Source organism: Python bivittatus, unplaced genomic scaffold (assembly GCF_059951505.1).
Source record: "Python bivittatus isolate LINGU-HERP-01145 unplaced genomic scaffold, Pbiv_v1 ctg000410_np1212, whole genome shotgun sequence".
Lineage (NCBI taxonomy): Eukaryota > Metazoa > Chordata > Lepidosauria > Squamata > Pythonidae > Python > Python bivittatus.
In genome coordinates this window covers 10,484,756-10,500,897 of record NW_028277067.1, presented here as the reverse complement: position 1 = coordinate 10,500,897, position 16,142 = coordinate 10,484,756, and the positions used below count along the sequence as shown (strand labels likewise).

The window sequence follows — 16,142 nt, the reverse complement described above, 5'->3', positions numbered from 1 at the left end:
TACATAATCCTGGTTTGGGGGATTATGGAGGAGCAGAATTAATCAGCTATGGCCATTCAGAAGAGGTAGAATGACTGCCTTTCCTTCAAGTAGCTTTACAAATTATGGACTGATCCTCACATCATCTTACTTGTGGCACAAGCATGATTTAGTAACATTTTTTAGCCTTGTTCTCCTAACTGTGAGCCCAGCTCACAGCTGAGGCAGCTCAGTCATCTTCAGCTGTACTTTAAAATGGTACTTTCCCACTTTTTTAATACAATTTTTGCTGTGGACATCATCTAGGATGCTTCATAATGTGGTTGATGATGTGGTCATCATCTACTGGACACTTAAAACTGCTGTGGATGCTCCCACTTCCCTCCAAACACTGGGAATTGCCCTTCATGGCTATTTTGGCTTGAGGCTGCAAAGGAGAACTGACACTTGGCTTCCTCAGAGGCATCTGCCCATGTGATAACTGACCAATGCTTTCCAAAGTACTTGTCAGCTCTTATGTGGATTCTTTATATATATGAGTTAAATGCTCTTTGAAAGAGCACTAGACCTATGGACTATAGTATTACTTGAGAATGCAAGTCCTGTGCTGAAGAGAAGTTTGATTTAAACTAGAAAAGAGAACCAGCTTCTGCCAGCTGTAAGTTATGTCTCAACTGGATGTATTATAAATATTGGATATATTATATTGGATATTATATCTTCTAGCTTGATCATTATTCCTGCCCCCTACATATGTGTGCAAGCACACACAGGCTTTATATTACAACCTGCAGCTATATTTAGAACTATTGTGAAAAGTGCTTAATTAAAAAAATACTATGCATACTATCCTTCCTAAAGCAATACTGTTTCCTAGTGACTCTGTAACAATTGCTCTTTTTCCTTATTAATTAATTAATTAATTTGCAGATATTTATTCATTCATTTGCAAATGGACAGAAAAAATGCCTCCAACATTTACTGATTACATGGAAAGACAGGGTTACATGGAAAGACATGGCAAGGAGATTTCCAGAGTTCTCTTTTTGGGATTATCCTAGGGCTTAGCTAGAAGAGGAACAGATTGGTTATGGTATTGCCTGCCTTTTTTCAGCAATACACAAGTCCCCTGCTTATTTCAAGGATGGCAGAAACAAAGACAATTAAAGGTTGAGTTCACATTGGTATTTGAAGGATTTGTGTGATGAAAAAGGAATGAAAACTGTGCTTCATGAAAGTGTCCCCAGTATACATGGCAGATGATTCTGGGCAGATGAATGTGGTGGTCTTACAAATTTTCTCATATGGTTCAGTCTTCAGTCTGGTGGACTTTAATTTTCATCACATCGAGCCAAAACTGCTTTTGATTTGGAGCTGAGGTTTCACGCATCTGGAGGCCACCTGGTTGGGAAATACTGATCTAGTTCCTATATTGCTAATCTGTTGAATATAATCACAAACATCATGGTGAACTTGAGTTGATTATGATCACAAATCTGAACCTGGATATAGGTTAGGCATAAATAATTCTAGATTAGAAATCTATTGTTACATATTTGAGTGATTACTGTGAACAAATCTGAGTGAAAACTAGTCAGTTTTTTATCTCTCCTTTTTTGTTCCATATTTGGATGCCTTCATTGACTTTAAGACCTAGTTTTCCAACCCATTGTTCCTGGCTCCTTTTCCTAATAATTTTTCTAGCATTCTGTTATCCCATCTTCCTATACTGTGCCTGCTCATCTTCCTTGCCATGCCCTTGCAAGAAGATGTCCCAGGCAAATTGATGTTTTCTAATCAAATTGTTTCCCTTATAGAGCCTGCATTACTTTGATATTTGGTGAGAATTCTGTAACAGCAGCAGTTCAGCCAGTGACAAGGGAGACATTTATAGAAAGTAGGACATTTTTTACTCATTCAGTATAAAAATCTGAAACTTGCAACAGGGTCACTAGCCAGTTGGACTATTTCAGCTTCATTTTACGAGAGTCATTTGTTCTCATGCTTAGTTTCCCAGTAAAGAGAGCTGTTTCCAGGACCTTTCAGACTTTTCCTTCCATGCTCCAATGCCCAATCCTGAGTATAGGCAGTGACTTACATGTCTCAGGAAATCCTTAGTTATGAAAATAGAATTAAGCATTAGATATCTTGCTTGGGGAGAAAGAAAAGTTCCTATCTTTCTAATAAAAGAGCTGAGCATGGGGTGGATTGGGGGAATTTGCACAAATGAACTCTTATGTTTGGCTGCTGCAGTTGTGCCTCATGCTCACCTTGAGACACATTTGCAAGGATTTATGTCCACCCCCAGAGTTTTGCAGAGTCATAAAACTCTAAAATGAAAATAGTTCAGTGAAGGAAGAAAAGAATAGGGAAGGGAAAAATTGACAACATGGATGAATTGGCATATTAAGAGAGAGCTGCTTAGCAAAACAAGAAGGAACCCCTTCTGGTAAAGGATTCATACTTTAAAGCTGGGAAAATGGCCACTGGGGACATGCTCAGTAGCACTTTTATATAGTTATGGGGGAGGGGAGGGTTGATTCACTATAAATTAGGTAGTACATGGAGCAATGCCAAGTTTCCAACAGAATTCTGGTATCCTTTCTAATCAATTGGCATCATGCTCCAGAAGGTAGAATTTATTACCCCCTAGGATGGGAGAAGGTGATGCTGGTTCTTCTGATCACACTAATGTGTTCCTAACTAATTTTGAAAGCTTCACAAGCTTGCTTTATTAATGAATTTAGGCGAGATTTCATCACAATCACCTTCATTTCCTTTGTCATTATAGGGGCAGGCACGGGGTAAACCAACCAGTATATTCTTAAGGTTTCTCTTTGTCCATCAGATCCCCAAACTTTACCTTCAGTTTTCTTTTATAGTTATGTTCCATTGGGTAATTTCTACTTTTTTGCAGTACAATCTGTGCCTTCTTTGTGCTGTTTATGCAGTTTCTGTTCTACTTCAGAAAAGCTGAATATCCTTGATGCAAATTTCATTACTTTTTTTTTATTTTAAAGTCATGTTTTCCTATTCCATATCCACAGGCAAATGATACCACATGATGAACAATGTCATCATGCAAATACTGCAACTAATAATGTGTCATTTTAACGTCACTGCAATTTGTTACGGACGGCATTGAAAACATCTTCTCCATTGTCTTCTGTCCTCCAGTCTTCTCATCCTCAGCGTTTGCTATTTTTAATATCTTCTTCACCTTGTTTTCCTAATTTTTCATTAATCTTTTTTAGTTTGTCCAAAGTTTTATTCATAATTTTCTACAATTCCTTCCTTCCCCCCTTTCTCCTTTCTTCATTTTGTCAGAGTTTCTTACATTCTGCTTGTTTGATCCAGTTTCTGTTCTGATTTTGCTTTTCTTTTTCAATTGAACTAAGTTATCTTTTTGTTTCACTTCCCTCCCCCTTTTCATAACTATTGTTCCACTTTCTTTCTTATCCGTATTATGAGGAGACTTTTATATGAGGGCTTGGAATCAGTTTGAAAACAGCTCCAGACCTGTGCAATTGCATGAGGTTAACTGGTTTTGTGAACTAAGTAAGGTATGCATTTGTATGTGTGTGTGTTTCCTGGACCTGCTGTTGTTTGTCTGATTCAGGAACAAAGCTAGTGCTTTCCTTGCAGTGCTGCAGCTCTGCTGGGCCTGTGGACAATCTGCTTCCCTGTTGGCAAGAACTCTTGATTTGCATTGTCTCCTGGGTCCTCAACTCTCTGACTCCTGCCAGAATACTATCCTTTCACTTTTAGAGGCTTGAAAAGTAATAAAGAAATTATGGCAAGATGGTTTGGATATTTTTTTATATAAAAGTTTCCCATCATAATAAAATGGATGGAAGGTGTGGCTACCTATTTATTTTACAGTAAAACCTTAACAGGCCATTTGGGGGAAAGGATGCCCCTTGTTCATGACTGCTCTTTAAATCAGGGAGCATATCATGCCAAATTCATTCTATCAAGGTCTGGTAAACTGAGGTTTCACTGTATTTCTTTTTTATGGAAAAGTATGGGATTAAAGGGATTCTGGAATCTGTGGTTGCTTGGGGTGTGACATAAATGGAATGCCATTCCTTGTACATTCCTGTTAGTCAGTTAAAGGGATCATTGGTTGGCTTATTCATATTCTCACTGAAGTAGATTAATATGAAGATGATCCCAAGTTCACTTCATAATCTTTCTTAGGGATGGGAGAATGGAAATCCTGTGGCATGGAAGTGTCTTGTGATATAATCCCTGTTAGCTTTGAAAATGGAACTCTTTCCTCAGTTCTTAAGAAAATATTACCATAAATCTCCATCTCTGTCAAACTGTGATCCTGTTTCTCTTCTTTCTCAGCTCTTCTCCTCCTTTAAAATATGAAGGAATAAAAATATTATACCAATACAGTTTTTCTTTCACTGTGAATTTGCATTCAGTTTGAATGTCTTATCTGAACCTTCAATCCTCTCTTTGAGCTTGTCTTTTCTCATCTATTAAGCACTTCTCTTCCCTTACTCTACTCTGTTGTTCTGCTCATCTAATTCTGGTATTTTTATTAAATTTCTTATTTCTACTGCTGTTTCTCATCACTGTACTTTTTCCTCTCATGACCTCATAAGTATATACTGTAGCTCTCTCCCTCTAAATATTTGCCTGGCCTCTTTAGTTCCACTTAAATAAATTATTAAAAACTCATATTTTCTGTCTTGGATTTCCCCCTTGATGTTCATTTTATTAAATTTTTCTTTCCTACTTCCGAGTCATTTATTGTATTAACTCTATTTCCTTTTTTTTTTTTTTCACTCTCTCTCCTTCCCCCAGTTAAAGTTTCCTCTTACCCTCCAGCACACATAACTTGAAAATCACAATTGCCATGGAAGCTGTCATAAATATACTTTGGGAAGAATGGACTCTAGAAGTGGAAAAATAATCATGTGCCATGTGAACAAGCCAGGGTGTAATGAATCAGGGACCGCCATTAGAATCTGTTGCTAATTCTGATTATTTATTTATTTACTTAAAGGGTTTATATGACCGCCCAACTCATAAAAATGTAATTCCATGTGGCATACAGCAATGAAAACAGAGTTACAAAATTCCCCAATTGCAAAACAACCGAAATCACCAACAACAAAACACATAGTTGTGGTACACCAGCATATCCTACACCTCTTAAGACAAACTCATCAAACATTCTGGCCCCAACACCAAGTCTTCAAAGCCTTCCTGAAGGTTAACAGGGTCAGGGCCAGTCAGTTCCCTTTTACTGGACAAATATGTGGCTTTATATGTGGAAATAAATGTTAATTAGCAATTAATTCTCAATCCAGGAATTTTTGTGTTCTGAGTATTTTTTTTTATTTTTTAACTATATTGTTTGCCACAAAAAAGAGAAGAAAAAATGAATAATTTATGTGAATATTCATCATTTATGAATTATTAATTTAGTCTTATCTATAGAATTAATTTATTTACATTTAAGTCAGTTTCTCTCTGAAGAGGAAAAAAGGGTAGATTAAACATATAGAGTAATACAAAAAAATCTACTTCCTGAACAAACCTCCAGTTGAGACTCTCATTGATGGAATGTTTGTCATTGTATAACTGACCAAGCATTCTGTCACTGAAAGTCTCATTTTATAAGATGTAGTTTCTTTGACCATTGTATAATTGATAGAAAATGAGTATGCTTCCATTGCTGTAATATCAACTTTTTTGCATACAATGTTCATTTTCTTTGTCCTCTTTGTTTCTACAGTTTTGATATATAAAGGTACATGAGTAACTGCATAAACTAATGTGTCTTCAAAAACTAATAGGTGAAATAACTTCCAGCCAAATGGAGCCATTAAGTGCAAGACCATGGTATATGAACTGTTGCAATTGATGACCATTTCTCCAACAATTAACTCAGTCCCTCAATCCCATTTCTTCCTGAAAAGATACACAGGTGTCCAATAACCAGGAACTATTTTTTTTAATTAATCCTAGTTTTAAATTGATCAATAAATGACACACAGATGCCAAAATTGTTTTTAATTGGTGTGGATGTATCAAATACTCCATTTCCCTATTCCATATGGAATAGCATGCTAAGAAATTTTATCTGTTAGTGAAGTTTTTTTTTTTTTAAATCCAACTTCCTACTACTTCAGAAAGATCAATTATGATACTATTAAGAAGGGCAAAAATTGCAATGGTCATTGTTTGATAGAATCTCTTTGATAAAAATGAATGTATTGCCTATGATGATGTTTTTGTTTCAAACAATACCAGTTTTGAAAAATGATGCACCATTTAAAACAGATATAAAAAGATATATCTAAATTTGTATGGCAAGATTAGAAGCCAAGGGTTAAATATAAAATACTGCCAGATGCAAAGGACAGAGGAGGACTAGGTTTACCTGATTTTAAATTGTATTTTGCAGCTTGCTGTTTAGTTTGGATGAAAGAGTGGGTGTTGCTGAGAAATAGAAGAAAGTTAGAATTGAAAGAACATAACTTGAAGTTTGGCTGGCATGGATTTTTTTTTTTTTGGTACGATAAAGTTAATGTGGATTTTAAAAATCAGTTATGTGAGAAGTAACATACTAAGAATATGGAACAAATACAAACCCAGGTTGTGCCCGAAAATACCTTCATTGGTCTCAGCACAAGAAGCATTTGGTTATAATATACAGATGGATCAATGGGGAAATATGTGGCTGAAAAGGACACTTTATTTACAGAGACTTTGCCCTTATGGATCCAGGGAGGTAGAAACTCTTGCCCATGTCCTCATACAGTGTCCTGTTTATGATGCCCCAAGATGTGCTCTGATCTCCCCAGTCATCTCTAAATTTGAGGGTCATACTGATAAATTTTATGTTTATTACTTTTTAAGGGATGCTAACCCTACACTCACATACCAGGTAGCCAAATATCTTCAAGTCATACAATACAAAACTTTTAATTAGATATTTTGGGGTTTTTTCCCCCATGATAATGAATTGCTGTACCAAACTATTTCTCTTTTCCTACTGTAAATAGCCATAATTGGGACCAGAATTTAGGTTGCTAAGTGATGTGGTCATTAAGCAAGATGTCACGTGACCGCTTTGCTTAGCGACGGCAATCCTGGCAATTCACCTCCCCATTATTAAGTGATTTTTACCAGTTGCTAGCCAAGCACCTATTCCAATCCAAGCCATTCTGGGCTTGATTCGTCTCAGCCCCAAGCCTCAGTAAGGTAAGCAACTAATTTCACCTCCCCCCCACCCACCTATCTCCCCCCCATCTGTGCTGTTTTGGCCACCCTGCACCCTGTCTTGCATGTGGCTCTGCTGTTACTTGCCATGCCCCGGGAAGCCTCAGCAAGCATTCATTTGTCCAGCTGCCTTCTCTCCCAAGCCCCACATGGCTTCCCAGCCTACCCCAGCAAGCATACCTTTGCTTCCTAGCAAGTATTCATTCGCCCAGCTGTCTTCTCTCCCAGTTCCCCGCATATGGGGAACTAAATAAGAATTTTATTTAAGGAAGATTAAGGGACTGGACAAATTTGAAATATCAGGACTTTTGCTAAGATTTTTAAAAATTGAGTAAACAAAACAACATTTCTGTGGGTACACAAATTTATCAAGTCTATCAGGAAAGAGGTCATTGGATGAAAGTTGAAAACAAAGTAACAATGAAACCTGAAACCTCGTGAATATAGAAATGGGCCACTAGTGGGGACTAAAGTTCCAGGAAGGAAAAAGAAAAGTGAAATCTACAGAAAGACAGACAAAGGTATGATGCTTGAGACATTTCAAAGGATTTTTGAAGAATTGGGAAAGAAACTTATAACTAATTTGACAGCAATAATCTCTGCACCTGCAAATGTATTTTCTGAAGAAAGTTGTAAAGAAGAAGTGAAAGATGTGACAAACAATACTGAAGAATTTTTGGGCAAACAGGAGGGATACAAATTCTAATTGGTGGAGAAATATTGGAAAATAAAGAAATTGAGGATTATAAGACAGAGATGACAGTCAGAATGGAAATACAAATGACAAATCAAGAGATGAAAAAGGATCTAGGCAAAGACCTATTTTTGGATTTACAAAAGAGATTTCTAAAACCTTGAAGAAATCTTTGAGGCGGGAGAAAGAAAGTCTGAATGGAGATTCAATCCCATGACAGCAACTTGATGAATTAAAGATTAAGATTATTAGAAGCAAAAGAAAGGAATATAAAGTTGATTTGTTCAATCAGGGATAAAATAAGAAATACTTTTATAAAATATTGGAAACCCTTTATGGACTTTTTGCCAAGATTTGGACAGAAATGACAATGATTTTTGCTTTTGTGAATGGATGGGAGAGTTATGAGAAGAAATGAACTATGTGTGTAATTTCATAGGGGGTGGGGAATTATTAATTTACCTGTACTTGTTGCAAGGAAGATTGGGAATCACTTCTTTAAATATTCTTTTTTTATCTCTCTTTTTTCTCTTTTTCCTTTCTCTTTTTCCTTTTCTTTTTTGCACTTTGCATTTCTTTTCTTTTTTTTTATTATTTCAGTTTGTATTATCTTTTAGTAGTGTAAAATTCTTTAATAAAAAGTATTTTTTAAAAAATATTGGAAACTGCTTCTTTATATTTTTTTCTTTTCCTTTTCTTTTTTCTCTTTTCTTATTTATTTACTTATCACTTTTTCTTACTCTTCTTTTTCTTCTTTAAATTTGTATTGCTTTTACTTTGTAAAAAAATTTTCCAATAAAAATTAATTTAAAAAAAAGAAGTATTTTACAGAAGAGAAACAGCAAACAGAGAGAAATGGCTAACATATCAAGATTTATTAATACAGGAAGATGGAGAACTTAAGATGAAGTCAAGAAAACAGTTGACTGAAGGAGGACATGGTTTTCAATGGTTTTCATATGCACAACTAAAAGAAAGATTTGAAACTGAAGAGGAACAAGTTAAGGATTGTATGATAAAATGGGCTGCCAATTTTGGCTATACATGGGAAAGAATGTAGGTAAATGGGGTAAAATTTACACTGTGCTATAATTTAAGAGAATTTTTTAATAAAATGATGTATCATTGATGCATGACACCAGTTAAACTTCTTGAATGTATAAAGGTACCTCAAGTCAATGTTGTGAATGTGAAAAACATGAAGGGACATTTTACCATGTATGGTGGACTTGTAAACAAGCCAAGAAATACATACAATGATACAGAGGATTTTAAAGATTAATATTGCAAAGAAACCAGAACATTTTTTATTGAGACTTATGGATAGTGAACTAGAAAAGATTCATGGAGGACTAATTTTGTATATGGTAACGGTAGCAAGATTATTATATGCACAAAGATGGAAGAGTACTGAAATTCCCACAATGGAGGAATGGATAGTAAAAATGTCAGAACTGGCGGAAATGGCAAAACTGACCTGTTTGGTCAGGGAGAAAACAAGTGCTTTTTTAAAAGACTGGGAACTTTTTATGGACTTTTTGCTAAAAGAAGAAAAAAGTGAAATTATGATTTATGGATTTAATTATTGAAAAAGATGAGAATTAAATAAGGGGATGAAGGGATTTCTGGAATAGTTAAGAGGGAGGGGTGATGATGGGTTTGTTAATACCTGTTGAAGAGAAGGTCAGAAGTCATTATATTTCATAACTTTAGTTTCCTTTTTTTTTCTTGCACCTTTTTCTTTCTTCTTTTTTACTTTTTCATCTTTTTCTTTGGATTTGACTTTTACTGTATGTAAAATTCTTAACAGATATAAATTTTAAAAAAAATCAGTTATGATACAAGCATCCCCAAAATATTTTAGAGATGTCTGTCAGACTGCATGCAACTGTTTGCAATGTCACAGCAAATTCTGAGAGTGAACACATTGCCCATTAGCCATGAGCCAGATCTCAGCATTCTTTGCAAACTTCCAGTGGATCCTCAAATCACTGAACATGTGCTATCAGAGATCTCTATACTGGGCTCTGCTTTTTCTCTGATCTCTTGCAGAGAAATTGGAAGAATTCACTAACTCTGTGTCTCCAGTTTTCTCCTAATTAACAAGAAATATAAGCAGAATAGGCAACAGGTTATGTAAATGTCTAAGAGTAAAAGTAAATCTCTGGTGAGGCAGACTGAAAATCAATTCACCAGGCCAGGCACAATGTGCCAGGATGTCTCTTAATACATCCACAGTGTCCATAGAGTGCATTTTGAAATGAGAATATTAGGGTATATTTGTTTCATTAAATATCCAAAACTCAATAGCAGTCTGATAACAATCAGAGCCAGAATATTTTTTAGATTTTTTATCCCGCCTTTATTATTATTTTTTTATAAATAACTCAAGGTGGTGAACATACATAATCCTCCTTTTTTTCCCCACAACAACAACCTTGTGAGGTGAGTTGGGCTGGGAGAGAGTGACTAGCCCAAAGTCACCCAGCTGACTTTCATGCCTAAGGCAGGACTAAGACTCACAGTCTCCTGCTTTCTAGCCTGGTGCCTGAACCACTAGACCAAAATGGCTCTAAAAAAAGAAAATAATAATAATACCTGGTTTTTATTTTCAGCACCACAGTTTGTCATTATTTCACCTCATAAGGTATATTATAGAATTCCATTTTTACTACTGAAAACCCATACTCAAATATCTGAAACTAATGAGTTTCTGGAGCAAAGGGTATAGAACTCATGAATTGCATACTCAACAATTCTTATCTATCTACATAAGCTAAGAATCTGTTCCTGATTTACTTTGGGATGAGGGTAGGCTCCTCTTTGTACAGAAGGCCAGAGGAATGAAGTGAGAGGAACATCCTTTCCTGTAATTCACAGGCCATCTGAAAATGTTCACCCATTATGCAGAAAGTGAGACAAGATGGTAGGAGCCAGGACTAATCAGAACTGAAACCTTAGTCTGAGTTGCTCCTGGTCCATAAAACAGAGCGCTTTATAAGGCCCTGCACAGCTGAGCCATCAGACTTTCCTACACATGCTTCCTCTTGGATTTAATTGTAATATATTCAATAGATTATTGATATATTTCTAATTTGTCACACCTTGTTGGTCCTTGGCATTTGGGCCACTAATAATCAGATTGAGCAGGTATGAGGCATTCTGCAACCCAGATCTCATGCTGGAACATAGTATACAACCCTACCACTCCTGGAAGTTATCCAGATTGCATGCTAGGAGGATGTACTGAACCTGTGGGTGGATTGAGAAAAACACTGAAGACAAATCTAATCTTACACTACACCAAATCTCTTGCAAAGCTGTAACCAATATATTTCTATACTGCTCTTCCTCCTGGAGGAGCCCAGAGCAGTTTACAAAGAACAATAAAAAGAACCTTAAATGTAACCATCAACAATAAAACCAACAATCCTAAGAGACAATAAAAATACAAAAATTAAAACAAGGTTCTTTAAAAAAAAAAAAAAGCAATTAAAAAGGCAATTGAAAAAAAGCAAATTCACCCTGGAGCAGTTGTTATCCTACAAATGCCTGGGTGAACCAGCATGTCTTCAGTGGGCTTTCATTGTATACGTTTGTTGGGTTGCTTAAGGCAGCAATTTTACACCATCTTTCTGAAAGTAAGTTCTGTTAACGATACCAGTTTTCCTGCAAGGATGAGTGGTTTGCTGTATGACTAGAAGAGATTCTGAGTTATAATGCATCAGGCACTTCTAATCCAACAACTCTAATTAAAGGTGCATTTATTAAAAATATGTGTGATTTTTAAAGAAAATAAAGCATAAAAACTGACTAGCTTAATTTAGCAGAAATCCTAATCAATTCATCTAGACTATCTTTCAAGCCTGAGTTCCATAGATGGAAGCGAATCAGATAGCATATTTCTAAGCCAACAAGAAAAGAACTATTTTTAAAACTCATTACTGACTTAAATACCATTTTAACTATGCTGACTTCCTCATATCTATCTTCACATCAACATGAAAAATGTGGTTGATGTGGTGCAAAGAGGAATAAATTGTAGGATTTTTTCCCTCTATTCCCTCCCTTCCAATCATTAGTATGAAATGCTGCAAAATGTATGCACTGAAAGTTTTCTTTGGAGATTATGGCTAACAAAAACCAGAAATATAGTCTTTAGGGCAGGGATGTAGCTGTCTGTAGGATTATACTGTTAGTCATTCCACCATGACAACTTGTGAACCATACAGAGATTCTGGTCAGCATTAATCTCAGACCTGAACTTTAAGCACAGAGGTTTGCATTTTCAGGAGTATTCTAGGCAAAATGGTACTGTACTGACTAATCATCACCCTGTGTCAAAATCTCTCTCTCTCTCTTATGTTAGTCAGACATAGATATTTTTTCCAGTGTATAAATCTGTCTTGTGTTTCACTGTGAACTCACATAGTGTATCATACTAGCCAATATGTATCTTACTGTTATGTTATGTTCAGCTTATGAAAGTGGTTATCAGCCCCATCATTTAAGGTGTGTGAATTTGATAGTAATCAAGGTTATAATATGACTAACATACAATAGCCATAGCTCTCTGGGCCAGTTACAATAAAACACAAATATGTGCTGTCTTGGGGTAGTTGTCAATATTATTATGGTTGGTTGCAGAATCAGCCAGATGTTTAAACTGGATTTGGCATTTTTATCCACCTATCGAGTCCTTCCCAAGGACCTGGGATATGCAGATATTGTTGTTTGATGATGTTAAAGGTATTGTTGCAGGATATAAGCTGTTCCAAGTAAAGCTGCCTTATGATCATGATTATGATTATTTTCAGATGAGAACAATGTACAGAAGACTACTGAAGATCAAGGAATCATTTTAAAACAAGGATATTTGGAAAAGAGAGCTAAAGGTAAACATCTACCAAATGATTATTAACAACTGCTGTTGATTTAAGAATTCACATTTCTGTGTTCCTGTATTGTCCGTGTTTTAGAACTCATAATTCCTCTCAGCAAAAATTATGGCTAGCTTCTCATGCAGATAGTTGAGTGCTGAGAGAAGCACCATCGCACAAAATATAGATACACAACATCAACTCTCAGAAGTGGTTGTATTTTCTTCTACTCCAATTTCAGTATGATTATGGTTGTGAATACCATGTATTAAGCAGATTTTTTTCTTGGTGTATTAAGTCTATAGACATGTCCCTTAAGGGAAGCCAAAGGCTAGGAAATAACTGGAAATGTATCAGAAATATTCTGAATACATCAATCCATCAATTTGGAAAAGATGCTATCCCTTCAGTTAGATGAAGGCAAGTGGATATGCAAGATGTCAATAGAAGCAGTGTTGTAACAGAGAAAGATAGCTAGGCAGAGAGAGAGAGAAAAAAGGGAAAATTAAACAGATAGCATTATTACTCCTGGAATTTCTTACCATTCAAGGAAGCAGGAATTGTAACAATACATAGAAAAGGATGCTTTCTCAAACATCACTTACACATTTGGTACAAGAAGTGAATAAAACAGTGGGCCCTTCAAATTAGAAAAAAAAAAATGGGGGGGTACTTTGGAATAAGCACTTAATACCTGCCAGATTATTTAAAATACTCAGAAGATAAGCAGTCCTTGATGAGAGCTTTCCAGATGTTTTCAACTTCAAAACATCTTGAAGGTACCACAAGTCTACAGGAAGGCTTATCTACATAACTTGTCAAATGTTATGCAAATTGGGAATTGTGATACTTGAAGTCCAGCACATCTGAAGCACACCAGGTTAGAAAAGGCTGCAATAGACAGACAAAATGAGTATATCTTTTTTTTAAAGTGTCTTGTATAAACAAAATGCCTAGGAATAGTAATATGTATTATTACCAGCAGTAACAAACTGTGATTGATATGGCAGCCTTTTCAGAAATATAGAATCATTCATTTCACCTCTTCTTTCTTTTTCACAGACCCCAAACTCTTTGGCTCTGAGTGGCAGAAGCGATGGTGTGTCCTTGATAATATGACTTTCTACTATTATGCAAATGAAAAAAGTATGTGATACTACACCCATGCTTTCTGTACTTTCACTGCACCATTTGAACTGAGGGTAAAGGAAAAGCTGTTCTATTTTAGGAGTCAGTGTTCATGACTAGTCATGAATCTCCAGTGGAGAAGACAGCAGTAGAAAAAATACTACTGTCCAAAATTCACTTTAACTCTGTAGGTCTTTTATTTTCTGGTATTTTCTGCATTTATTACAAACATTAAAGCAGTTTTACGCACAAGGAACTCAGGGAGGTTTACAGGAGGTTTAACAATTTGATATTCATAATGTAAAATTGAGAAAAAGAATTACTTACCCACTAAGGTTTGCAACCAGTTAGGAAGTCGAATCTGGATCTTCCTCATCCACATGCAACAGAATAAGAATTACATCATATTGGCTCTTTTAGCTGGGTGATGAATTGCCCACCAGACAGTATGGGACTATGCCATTAGATGCAGCCTTAGGAAGGAAGAAGACAGTCTGGTTGTATTCTAACACACTTGTCAGTTAAAGATGAGGGAAAGGGAGAAATTGAGACACAAGGTCCTGTATAAATAAAGTACAGCCCATTTTTTCCCCATTAGTTGTCAGATGGGCTTTAATCCTCCCCTAAGTGACCATATATAATCTTGTGTGTCAGCATGTATAAATATTTTTCAGTTATGCTCCATCAGATGCATATAAACAGGCTAATACTTCCAACTGAATTTAGCATGTCTAGATAAATGGGCTACGATTATATTGTGCCTCCTATCCAGAGAGATTGAATGCAGGTTAAAAAAATATACAGGAAGAAATAGTGGACAGAGAGGATAGTGTTGGAGTTTCTAAACTAGAGATGGGACTTTTCCCACCATAATTCATGAGATGACAGATGTTAGGGCTAGGAAAGTCAAGGGGCAGATATATACAAATGCATAGCCATAAGGCCAGTTCCCAAGTTCCCCAACACACTGTAGCTTGACTGAGAAATCAGAGTATGGAAGAGGCTGGCCAAACAAGATTCTCAGAAGCTAATATCACTGACATCACAGGAACAAAATGAACATGTAGCAGATGGCTGAACCTATAAGGAAGGTGCTTGGAGGTCTCAAACCTCAACTCTCAGAATCCAACATCTTGTTTTGGTGTAGCAGCTTAGTAGCTCCTGCTGCCACCAATTATTTTCCTAGAGGCATCTCATCCAGTGTTCAGCCCTAACCCCTGTGTGTGAGAGAGAGAGGCTCTCGCATCCTGTGCTGCCTTATTGGTCATCATAATGCCTATAGCACAACCTCCTACTTATGTAGCGTAGAGGCATATAGCTAGAGGATTCAGCCCTTCCTTTTTGGGGGGAGATAAAACAATTTCACAAGAAATAAACCAAATCAAAATTTATTTTTAAAAAGAAGAGATAAAATGTAAAAATCTCTTTTTAACTACATATTAAAATGCAAACATTCATTTTTGAAAAAAGATCACTTACAGTGTTGCCCAGCTCATGAGAGAAAACATCTAGTAACTTAGAAAAACAAATGAAAAAAATCTAAAAGAAAAATACAGTGCTCCCGGTAGGCCACAAGATGGTGATGGTCTGCTGCATAAGGAGATGAGATAGAGTACCAAATTAATATTATCAATTACAAGAAAATTCTACAGAGAAAAATGTATTTTTTTGGAATCCAGCCTGAAGTATGTAATACACACTGTGAATTGAACATCCAATTTCAGAAGTTGTACAAAAAAAAAAGGAATTTAGTACAACGTAGAAATATATATCAATAATCTATTGCAAAATCCTGGCTAGACACGTATAACAATTTCTACAGAAATAAAATCTACTCAAAGCAAAGATTCTTTGATTCCTTTTACCTAAGTTTTACCTCTCCTTCCACCAAAGGGTAGAGCTTGGATATATGATTGTTTGTATGTGACAAAGAGCACCTCTCCCTCATGAGAATATGTTTTGTAAATGTCTAAGCCTGCTTAGCTTCCATTCTACTACTTTACTTCTCTTGTATCACTGATGAACAATCATAACATCCCAGCCCCTATTTTGTACCTATGAGGTCACAATATCAACATTAAATGGCTAATCACTGTACATTAGTGATATGATTTCCTGATAATTTCTAGTAGGAAGCAAAAAAGAAAGGGTTCATAGCACCTATAAAATGGGAGAGGGAGGTAGGGTTTGAAATATTTCATCTACCCACTAGTGTG

The 16,142-nt window shown here is 35.9% G+C and overlaps 1 protein-coding gene across 1 annotated transcript in view; it reads left to right on the top strand.

Moving 5' to 3' along the window:
• SKAP1 (src kinase associated phosphoprotein 1) overlaps positions 1-16,142 on the top strand; it is a 393,786-nt gene that overhangs the window by 280,858 nt on the left and 96,786 nt on the right. The window contains exons 4-5 of the mRNA XM_007420153.4: positions 12,736-12,813; positions 13,861-13,944. Coding sequence (XP_007420215.2) covers positions 12,736-12,813; positions 13,861-13,944 — 162 coding nt within the window. The remainder of the gene's footprint in view (positions 1-12,735; positions 12,814-13,860; positions 13,945-16,142) is intronic.